The 21,480-nt window shown below is 39.9% G+C and overlaps 1 protein-coding gene across 1 annotated transcript in view; it reads left to right on the forward strand.

The window, feature by feature from the left end:
• PPARGC1B (PPARG coactivator 1 beta) overlaps positions 1 to 21,480 on the forward strand; it is a 516,583-nt gene that overhangs the window by 425,792 nt on the left and 69,311 nt on the right. Inside the window, exon 8 of the mRNA XM_044067742.1 lies at positions 8,532 to 9,324. Within this exon, the coding sequence (XP_043923677.1) occupies positions 8,532 to 9,324 (793 nt within the window). The remainder of the gene's footprint in view (positions 1 to 8,531; positions 9,325 to 21,480) is intronic.

Genomic DNA, 21,480 nt, shown 5'->3' on the forward strand with positions numbered 1-21,480 from the left:
TCTATGCCTGGCATTCAGGGCATTGTCAGATCCCACTCTGATGGACCTCCTGCATATGAGCAAAACAAACAGCACCAGAATTACCCATTATAAAGTCTTAAACCTTGCCTGTAATCTAAATAGGACCTGCTGGAGAGACAGGTATGTATATCAGAGACTACCCTGTCTATGGAACAGGCTGCCCATCCATGTAAAGCTGAGCTCCTCCTTAACCCAATTCAAGTGCAACTTGGACAATTGGATAGGGAACAGGAAATTCATTCCTGGCTTGGCACCTATATCTCTAATGGACACAGGCAACCTGTAAATGGTTCATTTCCCAGGCCCCTGCTTGTAAATGTTTCATCTCCCAAGCCTCTGCTTACACTTACCAAGGGTACCAGAACTTGCCAAAGATTGGGATGCATGGCTATGCTTAAAAAGGCCCTTGTGGTCATTAGCCTAGTAAAGCCCTAAGAATCTATGAACCTATAATGTTCAATATACGCTGACGGCTATGTACTTTTCTTGAACAAGAATTTCAATAGAATGTATATCTGCCTACCTTGTCTTTATTTTATGTCATATTTTGTAAACTTATTAAAAAAAGATGTAACATATTGTAAACATAGAGTAAAGAAGCTTTTATTGAAGTCCACTGTTCACCAAAGAGCTCACTGAATATATCAAGTTGGTGCTGCCTTCTAGAACTATGAATTACAGAAATGATTATGGTTAAGAGTTTAAATTCAGTGGCATGCTCAGCTGAATAACAGCAATACAGATAACTTTCTGATATCATAATTATAACAAGGACAAAATGAAGATGATAAGAGATGTTTTCTGAATTGTGGTGTTCTAGGATGGGTTCTCTCTATTTGTTGATTAAATATCATTTATTGCTTGTGATCTCAACAGATGTCTGTTGCTTGACTGTATTTTACATTTGACCTCAACTACTCACAGTACTGTCTTTGAAATATTTGTATCACTTGCCTCTATTTTGCTTGTGACATTTTTTTGTGGTTTCTCGAACTGGTAGCTGTACACGAAAAGTCTGAAGCTGCTTGAGACAGTGGTTCAACAACTTGTACTCATAATGTCCCCAAACCAGAAAGAGGATGTGATAAAACACCATGTTTAGTCATCTGCACATCTTCAGCTGCAAAATTCTTGTTTGCCTAATGCAGTGCACTGTTAGTCTGAAGATGTTTGCCTTTCACTAGTGTGAAAGGCATTTTGTAATGTGCTGATGGTTGCCAAATCGTTTACAATAAGCCAAGACAGTAGTACTTCTTATTAAATGCTTGCAAAATAGCACTACTAAAGCCTAGTAAAACATATACAATAGCCTATAGTGTAAATAAAAATGAAAAAAGAAGTGTAATTTGCATTTTACTCAATTAATGCTTACAGTTATGTTAAAATGTCCTATATCTTTATATGCCAGTAACTGCCTAGTTTCCATAAGCTACAAGCCATAAGGTATTCCAGAGTGTTGATGGTGTCAGACTTATTACATGCTGATGGCAAGGTCCATGCATTTGCATCTTAACACTGACAACCACTTACTCCTGAAACAAATACTTTATGTAAAAGATGTAGCTGCAGTATGAAGTTGGAGGGAAGATTCTTACATAAGGACAAGTCAAATGCCAAACAGTTTGGCAGCACACACACACTTCCCACAATAAATAAGGATACAACACATAAACCCACATATACGGAGGTACTCACCAGTAACTTACCAAAAGATCAGAGGCCTCCCAAACTGAAACCACTTACACACATGTTGTTGTTGTTGTTGTGTCCTTCGGCTTTTTCCCAGTTAGGGGTCGCCACAATGGAGCTCCGGTCCGCTAATGATTGGTAGAAGATTTTTACGTGCGAAGTTACCAGCTCTAATGCACAACCTTCAATGAAGGTACGCCCCTTCACGCATGTCTCCACACAGAAGACGATTTAGCTGAGAATCGAATGGACAACATCTTGCTGTGAGTTGACAATGCTACCGCAGCACCACTACCGCAGTTTTACACACATAACATTGCAAAAAACAACCACAACACATAATAACACACACACCAGTGTCTCAACAAATAAGCCCATAAGGCATTACAGCACAAAACCTAATGTGTTGGTCATAAGTGACTCCATTGTGAGGCATACAGATATTCCCCTCTCCAGGCTGGATAAGGAACAGGTTACAGTTAGCTGCCTGTCAGATGCCAGGATCCGTCAAGTCACTCAAGCACTCAAGTCACTCAGCCACAAGTAGCGGTATGACTCCATCATAGTCCATCTGTGGGTGAATAATTTAAGACATACCTCACTTAACTATGTGAAGATAGACATGACTGAGCTGTCAGATTATATGTCACAGGCAGGTATAAGCCTAGCCTTAAGCAGCATTCAGCCTTCTCCAAGGATGATGCCTCAATGCAAACAAAAAAAAGATTGATTTTAACAATTGGCTTAGCTTCTGGTATCAGTCCAAGCGGATCCAATGTCTTTCAGCTTGGGAAAGCATGGTTGACAGGCCATGCTGCTTTGCCAAAGATGCTCTGTACCTGTCTACTGTAGGCCTTTGGATACTGACAAAGACATTATCCACCCCTATTGTGCCTTTTTAGGCAGTGTCAAAATAACCAACCTCCTAACATAACCAAATCCTCTCTAGATAAACTCAAGGTACTGCTGCTTAATGCTAGTAGTCCAAACAAGAAACTGCCTTTGGTGTAAAATAGAAAGAGCCACAGAAAACTGCATTAGCATAAAATGTTTAATCACCGTCTACGGATTAAAGTGGTGATTAAATGTTTTACTCTAATCCAGGTTTCTGTGGCTCTTTCTATTATACACCTAAGTGGTTTTATTGTATTTTGGTGTTTAGTTGTCACTTTTCAGTACCTATATCCAGTGTGTGTTTCATTTTAAGAAAATGCACTCCCTGGAAGCACTTAACACTTTGGAAAATGCTGATATATCTGACATGGCTTAGTGGTAAATCACTTTGGCTATGGTGTGCAGGGTCCTTGCAGAGGTTGTTTATTATCTATATAAAAAGGACATGCTGGAGGGATAGATTCCTGTCCCAGAGACTTCCCATACTCTGGAACAGGCTACCCATCTATGTCAAGCAAAGTTCTTCATTAGCACTCTTCAAGAAAAATCTTGATGAGTGGATGGGAAATAGGAAATTCACCCTGAGGATCACTTCTGTGTCTCTACTTGACAGTGGCACAGGAAACTAACTTTCTTGGGTGGCATAAGCCAGGGAACCTTGTTGGCTAGGCTTACATAGGCCCTTGGGCCAATAGCCTAGTACCTACCTATGAACCTATATATATGTCTGTGCAGTCACCGAGACATAGTTCAAAGGTAAGGAAAGCACTCCGGCTATGCTGAGCTACAATGCCTTCCATATATTCAGACCACAAACTGAGCATGAAAGAACCAAAGAATGAGGTGTATCCATCTTCATTAAGGATAAGTACACCTCAAGACTGGTCAAACAGAATGAGTCTCTTGAGCTACTCCATGTCCAGTTAGCTATAGGCAAAGCCTCCTACCACATCATAGCTGTCTATAGTCTCCCACCATGAAACAGGAAAGGCATACCGCATACCTGGACTTACTGGAGTCACATACAATACAGTCCAACACCTTACTCATGGGTGATTTTAATTATCCTACCATGGACTGGGAAACACACATGAGCACAAACATGCTAGCTCAGGGTTATTGGACTTTGTCAATGCCATGCTCTGAAACACCTAGTCAGCACACCCACAAGATGCTCAAATATCCTGGACATCGTACTCAGTAACATGGGAGAGCATTGCACCCCCACCCATGTGATGTCCTTCCTGATAAGATTGAGCAATAAATCAGTCTTGTTTGATTTAATTATAAGACCAAAATCCCCATCACATTCAAAAACGCTTAATTTTTCCAAGACAAATTACCTCCTACTAAGTGATGGTATAAGTAGTTTCAAAGTTCCCTCTAACTCAGGTAACATGGACTCCTATGCAGAGGTGTATACAGGGCATTAGTGTACACCTCTAACTCAGATAACACTGACTCCTATGCAGAGGTGTACACTAATGCCCTGTATAACCACTTAAGCAATTGTATAGAATCAGCTGTACCTGACCAGATTAAAACTAGGTGTTACAAAAAAAAAAAAAAAAACAAGCCACCCTGGTGGACCCCTAGTATAAACAACCTATAGCTATACAACAAAAGAAAGAAACTAATGCCAAGAATAAGAGCAAACTGGCTTAGCAGAGGAAGAAATCGATCTTTAGCTTTAACAAACAAATTACAGATCTTGTCAAGTCCTCCATAGCTAATTACAAAGCAAAAATAACCTCCCTAGCTAAGGATAATCACAAGGCATTCTTTAAGTACATCTGAAGTCTAAAGGGCTATGTGCTGAACTGGTTGTGTGGACGGCACCTCCCATACTCAACCAGAGGTAGTAGCCAACCTGCTAGCTGACAGATTTGGCAAACTTCACCCCCTCCATCCCCTCCAGTCACCCCCCCAAAGTATACCTGCCACCATTTCTCAGCCTATTATCTCAAGAGAGCAGGTCATCTCGGCAATCTCCAAGGCCAAAAACACAGCATCAGTGGAACCAGACAGCATCCCAGATTGCCTTTTAAACAACTTAAAACATGACCTAGCAGACCCACTTGCATTCCTGTTTAACCACAACCTGCAAACTGGCTATGTTCCAGCTGAATGGAGGACAGCAGCAGTAATCCCTCTACACAAAGGGGGACCACCAACAAACCCTGGGGAGTTATAGGCCCATAGGCTTCACTAGCCTCCTCTGCAAGACCATGGAATCATTATGGACCTTATAAACAAGGACTTAGGTAATCTCCAGACTTTAGATCCAAACCAGTTTGGATTCATTAAAGGTAGATCATGCTTGTTAAATATGGTTGACTTCTTCGAGAAAGTCACCAAGGCCCTGGAAAGGAAAAGACAGTGCATACTGGCTGTCTTGACCTAGCCAAGGCATTTGACACAATCCCCCACTTAGGTATTCTAGGGAAACTCTCCCAGTTGGGAATTAACCCCTACATTGCCAGATGGGTAGCCAACTGGCTCATTGACAGGACACATACTGCAAAAGTGGGTGACTTCACCTCTAGCAAAAGACCAGTCACCATTGGCATACCACTGTTCCGAATTTATTTGCTGATGGTTGCAAATTGGGAATAATTATTGTGTCCCCCAGTAATGTTACTATAATGCAGACAGGGTTAAAGCAGACAAATGATTGGTGCCAAAGCCACAAATTAAAGCAAAGTCAACAAAATGCATTATTGTTCCCTTTGGAAAAGCTGAGATCCCTGCTAATTACATTATAAACAGCAACCCCCTGATTGTAGACCCAGTAGTACATGATCTGGGTACTCAGGTTGATAGCAACCTGAATTTTGACCATCACGTATCCACAGGAGTAAGGAAATACTTCTATGTAGCACATCCTATAAGTAAAGGCACTACATCTGGATCCAAGGATGTTATAATTCCATTATAATCGACCTTCATCAAACCAGTAATTGAGCACAATGCTCCGTTCTGCATGTACCTCACCAGACAACTGCAACAGTTGGAGAGACCACAGAGGTTTCTCACCAAGAAGTTACAGGTTACACAAAACAAATCTTATGCGGAAAGACTGAAAGCCCTGTCACTGTATTCTGTCTTGTGCAGGTTGCTAAGGGGTGACCTGTGCCTTGCTTATAGGGCAGTCTCTGAACTGGCCCTGATGGAAATGCTACACATTCATAAATCAAACTGCACGAGGGTCACTTGCTCCAGGATGTTAATCTAGCCTTTCTCATGGGCAGGTCATTTTGGAGAGATAGATATATCTCCCAGACACAGCCAGTTCTCTGGAACAAGCTTCCAGTTCATATGAAACAGAGCCCCTCCCTGACCCTCTTCAAACACAACCTAGATCAATGGATGTGTGACTGCAAATTCACTCCTGGGTGGCACTCATGTCCCTCCTGCAGGGTTATGTGGCAGATTCCAACACAGTGATCTCAGTGTGTGCCACAGATATTTTGTGGTACAAGATGCACTGGCTGGTTAGGGTACCATTGCAAGTAATTGTGCAGCAAGTGGAAGGAGGGTGAGAGTGTGTAGGGCCTGTGCAGAGAAGCATTTTATATTTTGTCTTCATCATCATGTTGTGAAACAATACAGTGTGCTTTATATACAGTTTTGAGCAGTGTAGCTTGTAGTTATTAATATCACCCTCATAAACTCAAGGCTGGTAGAATTGTCTTTAATCTTTCAAGGACAGAATCCCAGCAACACATCTCTGCTTTTTAGTATGGGTACACTACTTACAGAATCACCTTATGATAAGCATCATTTCAGTTTTGTTCAGACTGAAAAATTCAATCCAGTCGATTCAGTGACAGAGTCAGAAAGTCCAAAAAAATGCCCACAGGTAGTGGTGTCATGCTTAACGTGTTTTTATTTTGTGCCATCTGTTAATGGTTAAGATGTGGCACATTCCAGAACTGCACTGGATACATTGGTGGTAACAGTCTGGTCTCAGCAGTCCATGCCTAGCACATCACTGTTTTGTTCTCTTATATAATGCCACTCTGGAAGATCATTGTGTCCCTTGCAGCATCCAGCAGCTGGTTATTGAACTCCTGAAAGACCGGCAACACATCAGGTACAGTTTTAAAAGCAAATACTTATTTTTGAGTATTAAGAAGCTGCTATCTTTGTCATAGATATGGCCTTCATCTATAGGTTTTTGGAAAGGGCTAGATTCCAGAAGTATACTAGAAGCAGCAGCTCAATCCTCTTTGCAAACTTTTACAAAACACTATAAACTAGATTCCTTCTGCAGGTCTAGAGAACAGGCTTTGCTAAGTCCAGTCTCTAGGGGCAACTAAAATCTTTTCCTACCACCTCCCATTTTTTCTAAGCTATGGAAATCTACCCATATAGCTTAGGCTACTGCAGCGGTGATCATAATGGTGAACATAATACAGCTGTGTAAGTAAACTTGCCGTAACAGTAGGTGATCACTGCTGCAGTAGCCTCTCTGTGCCTCCAACCAACTTCTTTTTTTGTATAATTGTTTGCCAGGGTGTGGACATGCCTAGCCCAAATTTTTGTGGCTTACGCCACCCCTTATAAAAAAAAAACTGTCCAGCAGTGACACAGAGATGATTCCCTGGTAAACCTCATCTCTCCCATCACATGTATTTGTTTATTTTCCTAGCATTGTTTTCTGAGGGCTTTAGCCTCCCTCTCTATGTTTGTTGGCATAAAAGCCCTGAAGGGCTTGGCACCCAAACTTGACTTTTAGTCAGCTCAGCACAAACTGACTAATGATTTGGGCTCATGGAAGGAGCCCCGAAGCTTTGGAAGTTGTCTAGCTGTTATATCCTTAACAGGATATAACCCATAAAGCTTAGACTACTGCAACAGTTGTCATTATGATGAGCATAAGGTGTGATCTGTGCTGTGAAATGGTGCAATGAAAGAGTAGTTGGTTTTCTGGTTCTTCCATTTGTTCATATGGCTATCTGCTAGATACACAGATGTTTGCATTAGGTAAAAACAACTAAGTTAACCAGTTCTGCCCTTTATCATATGCAAAACATATTGCAGACACCAATTAATCAAGAGTTTACTTCTTTATTTCTTTCTTTCTTTCTTTCTTTACTTGATTGCAATTGTTAACTATGATAGCCTTACTGAGCAGAAACCATTTTTAGTCAATGTCCATCTTCAACCTATCAAAGAACATAATATTAAATAAGGAATTTTATTTATAAGGATTGGCACTAACATTCAAGATGAACATTAGCAAAAACAATGACTGACGGCTGTATATACACAATGCAGTAATGTACAAGCCAATGGTGGACATTTGCAGAAGAGAAACATAATTGATTAAGTCCATCTTTGTTTTAGTAAAACTGTATGATGGCCATGTCATACTGTAAGCAAGTATTATCTTACATTATGCATGCTAGGTGACTGAGGATGTTGGAATTGTTTGAGCTCCATCAGGGTATCAGAAATAAAAACGGGGACAGATGGAGATAAAATGTGCAGAGATAGAGGTAAGTAGGAAGAAAAGGGAGTGACAGGGAAGAAGTAAGTCGCGATACTAAATGCGATGAAGTGGCTATGGGTATAATATCAAGACATAAAAGCAGCAAGATGAAAAGAAAGAACAAACAAGGAAAGGATGAGAGCTGAGTCTGTGAGAGCTGAGCAGGGTTTACTACTATTAGTAGGAGGTGGTGTATGAGTGTTTGAAGAAATGAGAGTGGAGTACAGAAAAGAGAGGGATGGCAAGGTTAAAATTAGTAAGAATGTGGTGCTGAGGGATGTATGGAAAGTCGAGCTTCAGCTGACATAGCTGTGAAGAAGTACAGCAATCATGGACGTAGACAATAAAGGGAATTATTACCATCTAGTTATATAAGAAACAAAAAAGTATATGCTTATTTTTAACCCATTTTTTTTTCTTTTCTTCAAAGGTCTTACACCACCTACTACTCCGCCATACAAGCCAAGTGAAGATGATCATTTCAAACCTGACATCAAGCGAAGGTCTTCAAAAGATGATATTACAGGATGTTCTCCACCCAAGAAAACTTGGGTTATGACAGTCATCCGCAATGCTTTAAAGAAACACCCTGAAGAAACAGAACTGTATGCACACTTGAGCAGGGCTACTGAAAAAACAGCTAGACCTGAGGGAAGATATTCAAAGAGGCCCCTCTCACAGTCTCTCGGGGATCATGACTACTGTCAAGTACTGAAACCTGAAACACAAGCTCAGAGGAAGATCCTAAAGTCCTGGGACTCAAAGACCACTGCAGACAATAAGCATATGTCCTGGTCATCTGTAGGCCAAAACAAGAGCTCAGGTTGTCAAGTGAGAGATCAGAACAGTAGAACATCTTTAAAGGTCTCCAATGCACAATTAAAAGACCATGAAATCAGGGCCAGCCTTACAAAACACTTTGGGTTGCCAAACAATACACTTGGAGCAACTGAAAAAATTCTATGTAAGATACCATTTGAGCAGGATGATGATGGAGTCTTTACAGACAGTGAAAATGAGAGCAGCTGGCCTCTTGAAGACACATGCCAAGAGGATGTTTCAAAGCCCTGTTCTCCACGAGCCTTTCCACGCAGGAATGTAGGATGTCAGTTAAAGGGCTCAGCTGTTTCTGGGACTTGTTTCCAGCAGCATTGCCAACAAGGGACCTTTTCTGACTCCAGCTGTTCTCGGTGTAAATCACCAGTCATGCGTAGATCACTAAGGTAAAGACTTTGCTATTTACATTTACCATTGAATAATCTGTTAAACCAAAGGGTAGTGTCTGTTAAAGTGCAAGACAGCTTGCACTGAAATCTGTCCACTAGGATCTGCTTGAGGAAGTTTGTTTTGATCCAGATCTCTTTTACATGAGACATGTTTCTCTTTTAATGTACTGTACAAAATATGTTTTATTTTTCCATTTCTCATGCAAATTTGTTTATTCTGAATGTAAAATGTTACCAGTTGATTTCCTTTGTAAATTATATTTTAAATTATGTGATTAGGTAAATGTATATTGGTGGGCAAAGTTATGTTATTAACAAACATAGAGTAGTGAGCAAAGGGGACAGTTGGTGGTATTTTCTTCAGGAAGAGCCTTTATATTACCATGAAAGTGAAAGGAAACTTTAGATCAGTTTCAGCTTGTATCCACTTATTTTCCAGTCTAATAATCCTTAAAACTCCTCCGCCAGTAATTGCTCCTTACTATTCTCTCAGTATGTAATCTCCCAAATCTTCCTTCATTACCATGACAGTACAGTCTGTTTGTCATCAGGTGTACAGGTTGCATTGCCTACATTATTCCTGGAATTTGGAGTTGATTATTGTTTATGCAACATAAGGGCAACAGTAATGTCAGTATTAACTCTTTACTGACTATTTGCTGACTCGAGTTTCTGACTAAACCACAGTCCTTATAGGGAGCAAACGTTTTGAAAGTCTGACTCACTGAGTCTGCCTTCCTGCACCAGAGGTGGTATAACACCAAAGGATGATCATATTAGTTAGGGGCAGTGGGTGTATTTCCCCCCAGAGATTGATCAGGAATAAGTGCAAAATTATGTGATATACAACTTATAAAGGATACTCCACAAGTCAGATGTTAAATGAGTTTGCACTCTACACAAAAGAGGTAATGCCTGGGTAGCAGGCAAAAAATAGGAAGTGACCATAGATCAAAAAGTGATATGAAAACAAAACAAGGAACTGGTATCTTGGTAATATATTAACATTTTGTGCTACTGACCTGCTGATGTGTTCAAAAGGCTTGTAGTGCTGTCATTATTGACATATCTTGTCATGGGATCTGCTAAGAATTGCTTCTATTGGAATCCATGCATCTGTTTGTTATCTAGAGTACAGATTGCATGGTTTACTTTATTCCTGGAATTTGGAATATAACTGCATTATTCTAACCTGCTGTTGGAACTGCGGTGGTGGTGCTGCGGTAGCGTTGTCGCCTCACAGTAAGACGTTGTCCTGCTCGATTCTCAGCTAAAGCGTCGTCTGTGTGGAGACATGCTTGAATGGGCGTACCTTCGTTGAAGGTTGTGCATCAGGGCTGGCAACTCGGTACGTAAAAATCTACTGCCAATCATTAGCGGACCGGAGTTCCGCTGTGGCGACCCCTAACCGGGAAAAGCCGAAAGATACAACATTCTAACCTGCTGTTCAAGGAAGAAGGAACCTTGGGAATGAATATTTTGGAATCAGAAAACAGAAAAGGGTCTGAAAAGGTACCATTGCAGTGTACTTCAGGTGGGATATATTAATGTTTAATAATTAAAGATGTATGCAGAGCTCAACAAAGAGAACATAGTAAATGGAGCTGATAAAGAGAATTAGAGTGTAACAGGTTTGGAACTCATGAAGGAGAAAGCAGTATTCCACATAGTAAATGGGCAGGGCAAGTGGAATTGATTTGCATAGTGAATGAAAAAATCAACATCTGAGGGGAGGTACACAGATGAAAAAGTAAGATAAAAGAAAATTTCTACTGTGAGGTAATGGCAGGAATGGAAAAAGAGATAGCTGCATTGGGTACATTCAGGTGACTATAGTGTCTTTGTTTTAGGTTAGGGCTGTGATGTTTGTTCCTTGAAGAACATACATGCTCATGTCCCTCTAGCCATGTTAATGCAATGACTTAAGCAGAGACTAAAAGTATGGTTTTGCAGCTCTGGTCAGTAGTGTTTTTATGCACAGACAATGAAATGATATGTTGGTCAAATATGTAAATCAGTAAGACCATCTGATATGGACATGAGTTATCTCTGATTTAAGCAGACAGCGAAATTCAGACATAATGGTAAAAAAGGCATGGTGCAGTAAACAAGAATACTTTATTGCTGACCAAAATGGTAGGTTGATGGTTACTTGAGTAAAATATTGACAGAAAATGACTATTTATTTATGTATTTATCTATTTATAATATAATGTGTGTGTGTGTGTGTGTGTGTGTGTGTGTGTGTGTGTGTGTGTGTGTGTGTGTGTGTGTGTGTGTGTGTGTGTGTGTGTGCAGTTATTTATGTATTTATTTATTTATAATATAATGTGTGTGTGTGTGTGTGTGTGTGTGTGTGTGTGTGTGTGTGTGTGTGTGTGCAGTTGTGCATAACAACTTTCAAAACATTTACAAAGTTTAGTTTCCAGAGGAAAAATATTTAAGGATAATACAAAATTATTTCTGGATAGCAATGTTTGCAGACCTTTGAAAGGAAACTTTAGCCAACTACCAGTTCTGTGTTTATTCCCTTGATAAGGAATCTTGGTCTATGGAGGCATTCCAGGAGTGTCTTTTTGCATATCATATCAACTTTTTGCTGTGTCTGAACTGTTTAATAAAGATACTACATTTTTCAAGAATATGACTAATGATTTCAAGTACGCTGTGGAGGAGTTGCTGGAAGATGAGATGAAAGAGAAAATTAAGACCAAAGCTTCATCTTCTAGGCTAAGCAACCTTAGATTCCATGAGACTTAATGTTGTGGGAGGTGCTGCAGCTAAAGCACTAAGACCTGTCATTACCATATGTTGGCACTCATAGCTGTGACTGACACAGTTTACCAAGGATTCTACTGTAACCTTATGAATTTCTCTGTCAAGGTGTGATGTCCCTGTTCTGGGCCATTAATTAAGGAGCCTCAATCCTCACACTGGTGAGGGACATTCACTTGGAACAAAATAGATACATACAGTATTTCCAGATTCAACTCTGCACCAAGTGTAATTTCCTTTAAGATTACACAGGAAGCACACTCAGTCATGCAGCTGGGTTTCCATCTTTCTCTCTCCAGGCCCCCAAATAAGACTCCCCACTGACACAGCTGTAGAGTTGAGTCCTCAGCAGAGTGTTCCAAGCCAAGTCCTCCACCACCCTCTTTGTAAAACCATGATCTGTGTCCCTGCTCCAAGTAGCTGACAAGCACACTCTTTGCGATTTGATTTTCACTCGCACACAGACACACCTGGGAAAGGCTGACACAGATTTACCAGCTATGCCCCCTCTGGCCAGACTATAAAGTAGGTACTGCCAACAGAATACTCCAAAACCAGCTACTCTAAAGCTGTTACCAGGGCATCCAATTATACTGAGTAAAATGAATACTAATAAAAATGGTACTGTTTTACCAATGCAGCAAGGCTTTTAGAAGTGGCCCCAGTGTCACCAAATACATATAAGTACTCTGAAAGGTTAAAATATTCTCTAAAAGACCAGTCACAATGAAAAGTTTGAATATATTTAATAATGAATAATAAAAGAGCATGAAAATACTAAATATCTATTTACAGTAAACACCAGAGTTTCACTCACAGGAAATATTAAAAATAACACAGATGGAGAGAGTCACACAGATCTAGAAAAACCGTGCTTAACTATTCTCACTATATTTTCCCGACTGATCTAAAGAAGTAGTATTTCCTGGTTACTCATTAAAGCAAGGCAAGATGAAATGGGTGAGTGATCCTTCTTTTGTCAGGTTTTAAAAACAGACATCTGTCTCATCTAGTATTAAAACATAATTTCAATGCTGTATCACATACATCTTGTCATCTGACTCTTGTTCCCACACTACCCCCTTTACTAGAAACTGAACCAGAATCTTCTACATTTGTGTTACCATACACACACATAGAGCTTTGCTAAGATGTGATATAGCATCTGGAAGCTATAAAACCATTTCAAATACCTTCCACACTTCCAGAGTGGCAATTAATTCACCCTTAAGGACAATACAGTAGGATTCCTAGTCCTGGTTTTCACAGATATTTTGTCTCTGATTGCAAATATAACTGTGAGATGCAAACTTTATTAACAAACAAATTTAATTTCATACTTTTTTTTCAAAGGTAGCTGGACTGAGATTAACCTCTTCCCTTCCAGTATCCTCTTTTACAATATATTCATTTCAACTGTTACAATATAGTCTGACATACTGATGTATTTCTTTTCTGTCCAGCAGGACCCACTGTACATTTTTAACACAAGCAGCTTTACAAATACATTTTCAACACAAGCACCTGTACAAATCAGTTTGATATATGAATGACATATAGTTCTTTACAAAACTCCAGCTACCTATGCTAGCATATGTTACTATTTCTCCTGGTATGGCTGGCAATACGTCACATCTTCAGACAAGGGTCTCCTTCTCTTTCGTCCCAAAGTAAATGAGCACCTCATACAAATAAAGGAGAGATTCCATGGTTGTGGTAATAATGTTTCATCCTCCCTTGCTGTCCTTTTCCAGAATGCAAAGGAGCCAGCATAGGTTGAAGTTCCAGTGAAAAACTTCAGCAGCACAGTAGTTTTGACACCTTATACAACTGCTTCACACAGTGTCCTTTTTCAGAATGCAGATGAGCCAGCATAAGTTGAAGTATCAGTGAAAAACTTTGGCAGCACAGTAGTTTTGACTCCTTATACAAGTGCTTCACACAGGAGCCTGTCAGCTGGAATTTCTCCCACAATATCCTAGGATGAGGAAAAATCCCCCTGGGTACATAGACAAGGATATGTTGTTCAAATGGTATTCAGTCTTATCCTTGTCTGATATCCTACTCTTATTAGGAAAAAGTAGTTGAAATGAAGGATGTGATGATGCTTTTTTGAGTAAAGAGCCATCCAGGAGGTACCATCCAAACAACTAGAAGGGATTTAGCATATTATTCCAGATTAGTTATGGTGCTGTGGAAAACAGGACTCTAAGACAGTCCTGGATTTCAGTGGCTTCATTGTATGTATTTCTGGATAGATTTTTCATATGACCATAGCGCAGTCCATTATAGCATATGTTCCAGAACAAACTGAAAGCTCCATTGGAATTCCATGATACCTACTAACACATAAAGATTGCCAAGGAGTTACATAATTTTCCCCACTTATTGGTCAGTGCTGCTCACTTCCAGGTTTGGACTGTTTTGTTCTGTCTTACTTTTCATTTCTGACTGCATTGCGTTTATCAAATATAGGTCTGAAATGCCAGGTCCGTGATGACTAACTCCATTTCACTCTGACCTGGGACATTTTACTTCAGCAGAAGAAGTTGTTGCTGTACCTGTTTGAGTTCCAATGAATCACAAGAAGTGCTGTCTTCTCCCAGTTTGAAGATGCTGTTTATTGAGTTTTCCCTAAATACAATACTTTGTCATCCTTTTTACCCTTTACCCTGAGATAGTATCCTTTTCCTCCACCAAACATTCTCTGATATAATATCGCCCAAGCAAGTCAGGCAAATTATGCATCAGAGCCCAGAGTCTGATGGATAGTATCAGTGTGCATGGTCCATTATACAAGGCAATAGGGTCCACCAGTGGACCTTCAAGGTTTAGTGTCTCAACATTGTGACTCCTTTTATTGTCCCACTTAATTCTGCAGGGCATGCCTTCACATTTGACCTTTCTGGTAAGTTGAGCTGGCAAACTTCCTGATAGGAAACCATTTCCAATTTCATATGCTCACAGTGACTGTTGTCATAGATGTGTTTGTCATGGTTTGGGATACTTTTCAATAGTAAGACCTCAGTGCCCCTAGAAAATCATTTACACATCATGATTCTGGGAATGAGGGCAATGCTCTTCTTTTTTTCTGGCATTTCAAGACTTTTTTCCAATGGGAGTCTTTTCCTTTCAATTGTACAGTATGACATTTATCTAGTACATGAACAAAAATAGACAACCGCACTATTATCTAGTATCTCAAGATGCTATGAGGGTGTAGCACTGGGACCAGAGCTTCCTGGTGACACTGTATATCCTGTAAGAAGCAAATCAACTGATGGAAAGATTAAGCTGTTGCCATTTTATGCTCACAAGAGGTCATGAGTCAAGCTGTGCTTTTGCCTGTATACCCAGCACAAAGTCTCCAGCTTCTTTTCACTGGTTCTCCAGGATCAGGCAGAGGATGCCATAATCCACTACTGTCCTAATGGCCTACTTCATGATTTTCTTTCATCTCCACTTGTGATGAGATTTCATTTGAAGACCACACAGTACAAGGTCAAACATAATCCCATTGCTTTATTTTGGCCCAGACAGACTTGCTTATTTCTTTCTTATTCAGCCTTAACTCCCCTACAACCTTCTGAAGCTCCAGGTTTCCAAGATGCTGCTCTCTCACTCTTCCAGCAAGTCTCATCTTGACCTCGATGCCCTGAGGCTAATTGCTTGACTACTCCACCAATAGCAAAATGCCAGACTTTTTCATATTGAATGGACTCCATCATTACTTTTGTCCAGAGGCATTCTGTTTAGAAGTTTTACCATGACAGAGACTTTTTTATTCGCGTGGACACCTTACAAGAGTGAAGCCTCTTTTTCCACTCCTATCCTGATGCCCTTCAGTTGTCTGTCATAACTGAATAACTCTGATTTACGTTATTAATCTATGAAACTCTATTTGGTGTCCAGGTCTGACTTCCTTTTCACTCAGTTTTGACTTTTCTGAGCATCTTTAAAAGTCTACAAAGCTGTTTCACTTGGGAAGTTTCAGCTCAGGCTCATATTAAGAACTGTATTTTCTCCTGTAGTTATTTATATTTAGGAAGCTTACCCTTCTGCGCTCTGTGCCTGTGACCTTATACAGTTTTGTATTTTTGTTTAGTAAGCCAAAGCTTTCTTGTTTTACATCTCCCTAAGATAATTTTGGAAATTCAGAGCCATTCTTTGAAACCTCACTGTCTGACTTTCCACCCACAGGAGAGAGTTGTTGCTTAGTGTTAATTGATAAAAATATCAGCTTGCCTGTGTTTTTCTCAGAGTATTCTAATCATGAATAAGTATTCACAACAGCTTAGATTTTTGTTAGACAGAACAAAGTCAGTCAGAAAAGACAATCAGTTTCAATCTACAGTTAGGGTTTCTCACGTCTTTCATTTGAATTTTAGAAGGTGCCTTTCTATTTCCACTCTTATTTGTCCAAAGGAAGATGGGGATGGGGGGGGGGGAGCCTCAACATGCTGCTGTCCAATTAAGGGCATTGTCATGTGCCCTAGCCAGAATTCTCAAGCATCAGTAGGCTTTACAAGAGTGAACACATTTGTTCAGTCAGGAAACACGGCTTAGTTTCACTTTTAATCTCTTGTTATGTGCAGAGTGGCAAATATAGTCATATACTAATTTACACATGTTTTTCACATATTGCAACACTCAAATGCAACTTCTACTTTCATTTTTCAAACAGTTCTTTTAAACTATGATGCAGCCTAGTTCTCTTCTCATGCAAGTTTTCTTTGGAAGATAAGTAGCTTTCCTCAGGGTATTACATGTATTCATCAGTCCCCACCCAATGTTCTGGCAAGTAACCAGGTACTAGCTACAGAAACATTGCAACAGTCCCAGATTTGGATGTGCAAGGAGGAGAAGAGTCTGATACTCTTCTACGAAAGGAACATGTTAATCTCTCACATTTTCCTTGTTGTAAAGAGAATTGGAAACTTCTCTTCCATGTTAGGCATGAGAGACTTCAGAGAGCACATTTGATATTACATTATATTAAACTATCTTTGCTTGGTGGCTGAAGGTGTCAATAAGCCTGTCTAGTCTGATCTTTTTAGTGCACAGAATATTCTGCCTCACATTGATCTCTTCCTTCCTCTTTAGCCTTTTCTAATGTGTCCCATGGTCTACTGAATAAATCTGTGGACCCCCACACCACCTCCTATTCCACTAATCCATTCCGTGGGTGTACAGTCATCTCTGTTAAAAAGAACTTTCAGAGACCCAGGGGTAGTTAATCCCTGTGATCTTACTGTGTTCCCTCTTTCCCCTCACTTCTTCTCTTTCACAATAACTCCTGTGTCATGCCTTCCTCCGTCTCTTCTGTTCTTAGGTGAAAAGCTATTCATCTCCTCTAGACTCTATACATATCTCTTCCAATTCACATATCTTTCTGGTAGAATTCATCTGCACTCTTTCAATGATATCCATTTCTTTATAACCTCCATAGCTGCATACAGTACTCAAGATGTGGTCTGACCAGAGACCTGGAGATTGGAAGCATTACCTCTTTGCTTCTATAGTTTGTTCCCATGGGGATACACCCCAGATGTCTGTATACTAGTGCCTCTGCCATTTTGCTTTGCTTCTGGTTATCAAGTCTAGGTTGTGCCAGCACCCTATATCCTTTTCGTACTCTTGTACCACCCAGTTTCACATACATGCATGCTTATGTACACACACACACACACACACACACACACACACACACACACACACACACACACACACACACACACACACACACACACACACCAACTAAAGTTTCACACCAGAGTTATTATGCAGTACATTGCATTTGTTTGTGATGAACCTCAGCTGCCACAATACTGCCCACATTTTGTCTTCTCAAATTCTCTCCTAGACTCTTTACTCCATTCTTAACTATTACACATATATGTTTGTCATCAGCAAAGAGAGTAAGCTTATTCAGTATTCCATTTTTGAGACACTGAATAGTACTCAACCCATGACTGACTTCTGTGGTTCACCACTAGTCACTTCCCTAAATCCTTATGTTATGTCTCCCCAACACAACCATCCTTGTCCTTTCAGCCATGTTGATTTTATCAGGCTTGTTTCTAACCTCAAACTGGTGAATGATCTACTTATTGCTAGATACCACAATCCTTGAGTAGACAGACCTCTGAAGATCTTCAGTCATCTGCCTTCCATCTCCCTCATGTACCCAGAAAGTGGCCTCAGGATTAAACTCTTCTGATTCTTACCCTCAGGAGAGTGGTGGGCCTCAATGTTTGATCTTGCTGCCCTCGTGGAATGTCGTTAGAGGGAGAAGCTGGGCTTAACACTGCTATGCAGATAGCACCCAGCTCTACCTCTCTTTCCCCTGGATAAATTGCTGAGTACATATTCTCTTCCATAAGATCTGAATGACATCAACAATGGCTACTAACTTAACTGTTTGAAGCTCAGCACTTGTATGAGCAAGTTTGCTTTGCTAATTTTTTAGCCCTTATGTTGGCAACAAAGTTGAGTCTGTTTCTAATATGTGAAGTCTGGGTATTATCCAGCACAGCCAGGTAATTCAGGGACCAGGTTGTCAACCACTGTAAGGTCATCTTGCTTTACTAACCCTGTGATCGATATCCTACAAATATTGCAAAACTTTACAACTTGCTACCTTTGGGTACTATATATTATCAACATGTTATATCTTATTTAAGAAGCTTGTACTGGCTTCCAATTCATTACTTATCTTGGTGAGGGTATACTTGTCCATATATGACCTGGGTCTCTCACACCAGGAGGAGCTTTTTCTGTAATACTTCCTCCTCAGGTGTGCAGGGGTTGTTAGTGGTTGCTCAGGTGGTTTTTGAAGCATCTGGCAGGCTGCTTTTACCAGTTGGGCATTGCATCTATACAACCCACCAGCACAGTGGCCTTGTCGGTGTTCATTTATGGCCTATTTTTTCAGGTCCTGCAAGTGTTACCTTTCTCAGCTGACAATTATAGCCAATACAGTGGACTAGTCTTGGGATTTATTTTGAAAGTCTCAGGAGTGTTTTTGTAAAGGTCTCGACCTTTTATAATTATGATTATCAACCAAATATTTGTTTTGTACTCTGTGTTTTATAATTTTGCATACTGTATTTGTGTACTTTTATTCTGTATTTTTTATTGCACAGTCTTTGTATTTGGTTTCTATATTCTTATTTTTCCATCTACACCACTAGAGTTTGCATTTTGCTGATGCTCCAGTTAGGATCACATCCAAAGATACATACATGAGAAGGATAGCAAATTTGAGCATATCTTCCCTTGAAAGAAAAGCTCTGCAACTCCATTCTAGATTTTACTTTTATTTGAGAATCTTTATTTGAACAGCCCTTTCAGGACTGCTAGACATCATCTTGAATAGGAAGTAAGTCATCACCACTTTGGAGGACATCTATCATCCACTTGCTCTTCCATTTCCTTAATTTTACAGTCACAGACAAACCCAAAGGAGGAAAAACCTCCCCTCAGACTAAAGAAGGCATTATGGCATCACCTGATCTTGTCCCTGTCTTCTCTGTTCAAGTATCCCAAGTGACTGACACCAAAAACCCAACTGCCAAAGTCCTGACTACAGTCTGGAGCTGTTAATGTAGAGAACAGTTCTCCATATTTGCACATTCCTGAGAGTCTAAACAAGGAACCAATGGGTTCTGGGTGAGGTCATGGTTATCTACTTCTTAGAACTCTAAAGTTGTCTGATAGAAAGGGATTCACTAAGAGAGAATAAGCATTTCTGTAAAGCTGTTTCGACCCATGCTTACTTTACTCCTGAAATGGACTATTGACATTGCCCCCCACTAACAAACAGGCCAGAGGCTTAACTCCTACTTTCTGGATTAAAATGAAAATAAAAAAGCAATTCTGACCCATCCTTGACTTTGGAGACTTTATCCATTATGTATGGAACAGTGAGGGCTCCCAAGAGTGATTCTCCAGGCCCTTGTGTTCTTCCTTCAGAGAGTGTTATGTCACTATGTATGGGAACCTTTTGGTACATTAGCTTCTGAGGATTTCATGGGAGTTTTTTTCAGTCTACTAAGAGTGAGCATCATTTCAAAAACAAGGGGCTGAAATTTGGTCTTTCTTCAGCATTGAAATTATTTACAAGAGTGTTTAAGATGTTAGGCTGGAACAGCTCCATGTGTTCCCCTACCTGGATGACTGGTTTCTGGAGACTGCCTGGTTGCATCCTTATAGCTGATGCTCTTGCAGTTGTAGGCTTTAATTGGGGGGTGACTATAAACTGTGATCCTGTCGTAGATGATTGCCTTTATAGGTGCAAAACTGGGCACTCTCCCATTCAGGTCATTTCCATCTGCATAGAAAGTCAAGGAAGTTGTAAATTTTTCACCCTGGGTTTGGACACACCACATGACCCAGGCTCATACCTTAATGGAACTTTTATACTTAATGATCACAGCTATCCTCATGGGCCATTTACATTCCTGTGGATGCAGGTGTTGCAGTAGATGGTGACTTTCCAGTTGCTGCAGACACACCACGTAATCTGGGAACAACTGCTAGAGTCAGACCCTTATTTAACAGATCCTGAAATGGAGGCACTAAAATCAGTCTCTAGATGGGCCTACTACTATTGCAGCTGAACATGTCAGAGGCAGGGACATTGATTTTTAAATAAAAAAAAATGCAAATCCTTTTCATGACATGAAGTCCAATAATTGTATCCATGATTTGTGTACTTTCCGTTACAGCGATTTCATTATAATTTCCTTCTAAGTCAATATATATCTACATCTATATATATCTATCTATCTGTCTATAGATATATATATATATATATATATATATATACACACACACACATATAGATATATATATATATTGAAAATTAAAACAGATTTCAGGTACAGATCACTCAATAATGCAAGCCAAAACTATTATAAATAACAAATATGAGCAGAAATATATCTTGTGTTGAATTAGTTCTCTGTTCAAAAATGCCAAATTATGTGAAAATCCAATGTTTTTTTTTTCAATTCCCAAACAGTCCGAATTTGGAATTTATTAGTATTTTCTCCTGAATATTGGAAAATCAGTGTCACTAGTCAGAGGTCACTGATGGAGTGGGAGCTTGCTTTGGCTCTCCCAAGATCCAAAAGATGTAATTTTCCTTGGAGAGAGTCTCCAAACAAACCAGCCTGGGTTACTAGCAGTTCTTTTACTCCTAAGGACCATGGAGGACAACCAACATTCAAGACTCTCCTAATTCAGTGTGTTAATGAATCCATCAAATGGCAACAGGAGAGGACATACTCATACATGTAAGATTTGGATGATTATCAGAATGTTGTGTGGCAGTATACATTCTATGGATGAATTGCTAACTTCCATAGGATGTTA

This window comes from Protopterus annectens, chromosome 3.part1, assembly GCF_019279795.1.
Source record: "Protopterus annectens isolate FY-2018-M chromosome 3.part1, PAN1.0, whole genome shotgun sequence".
Classification (NCBI taxonomy): Eukaryota; Metazoa; Chordata; order Ceratodontiformes; family Protopteridae; genus Protopterus; species Protopterus annectens.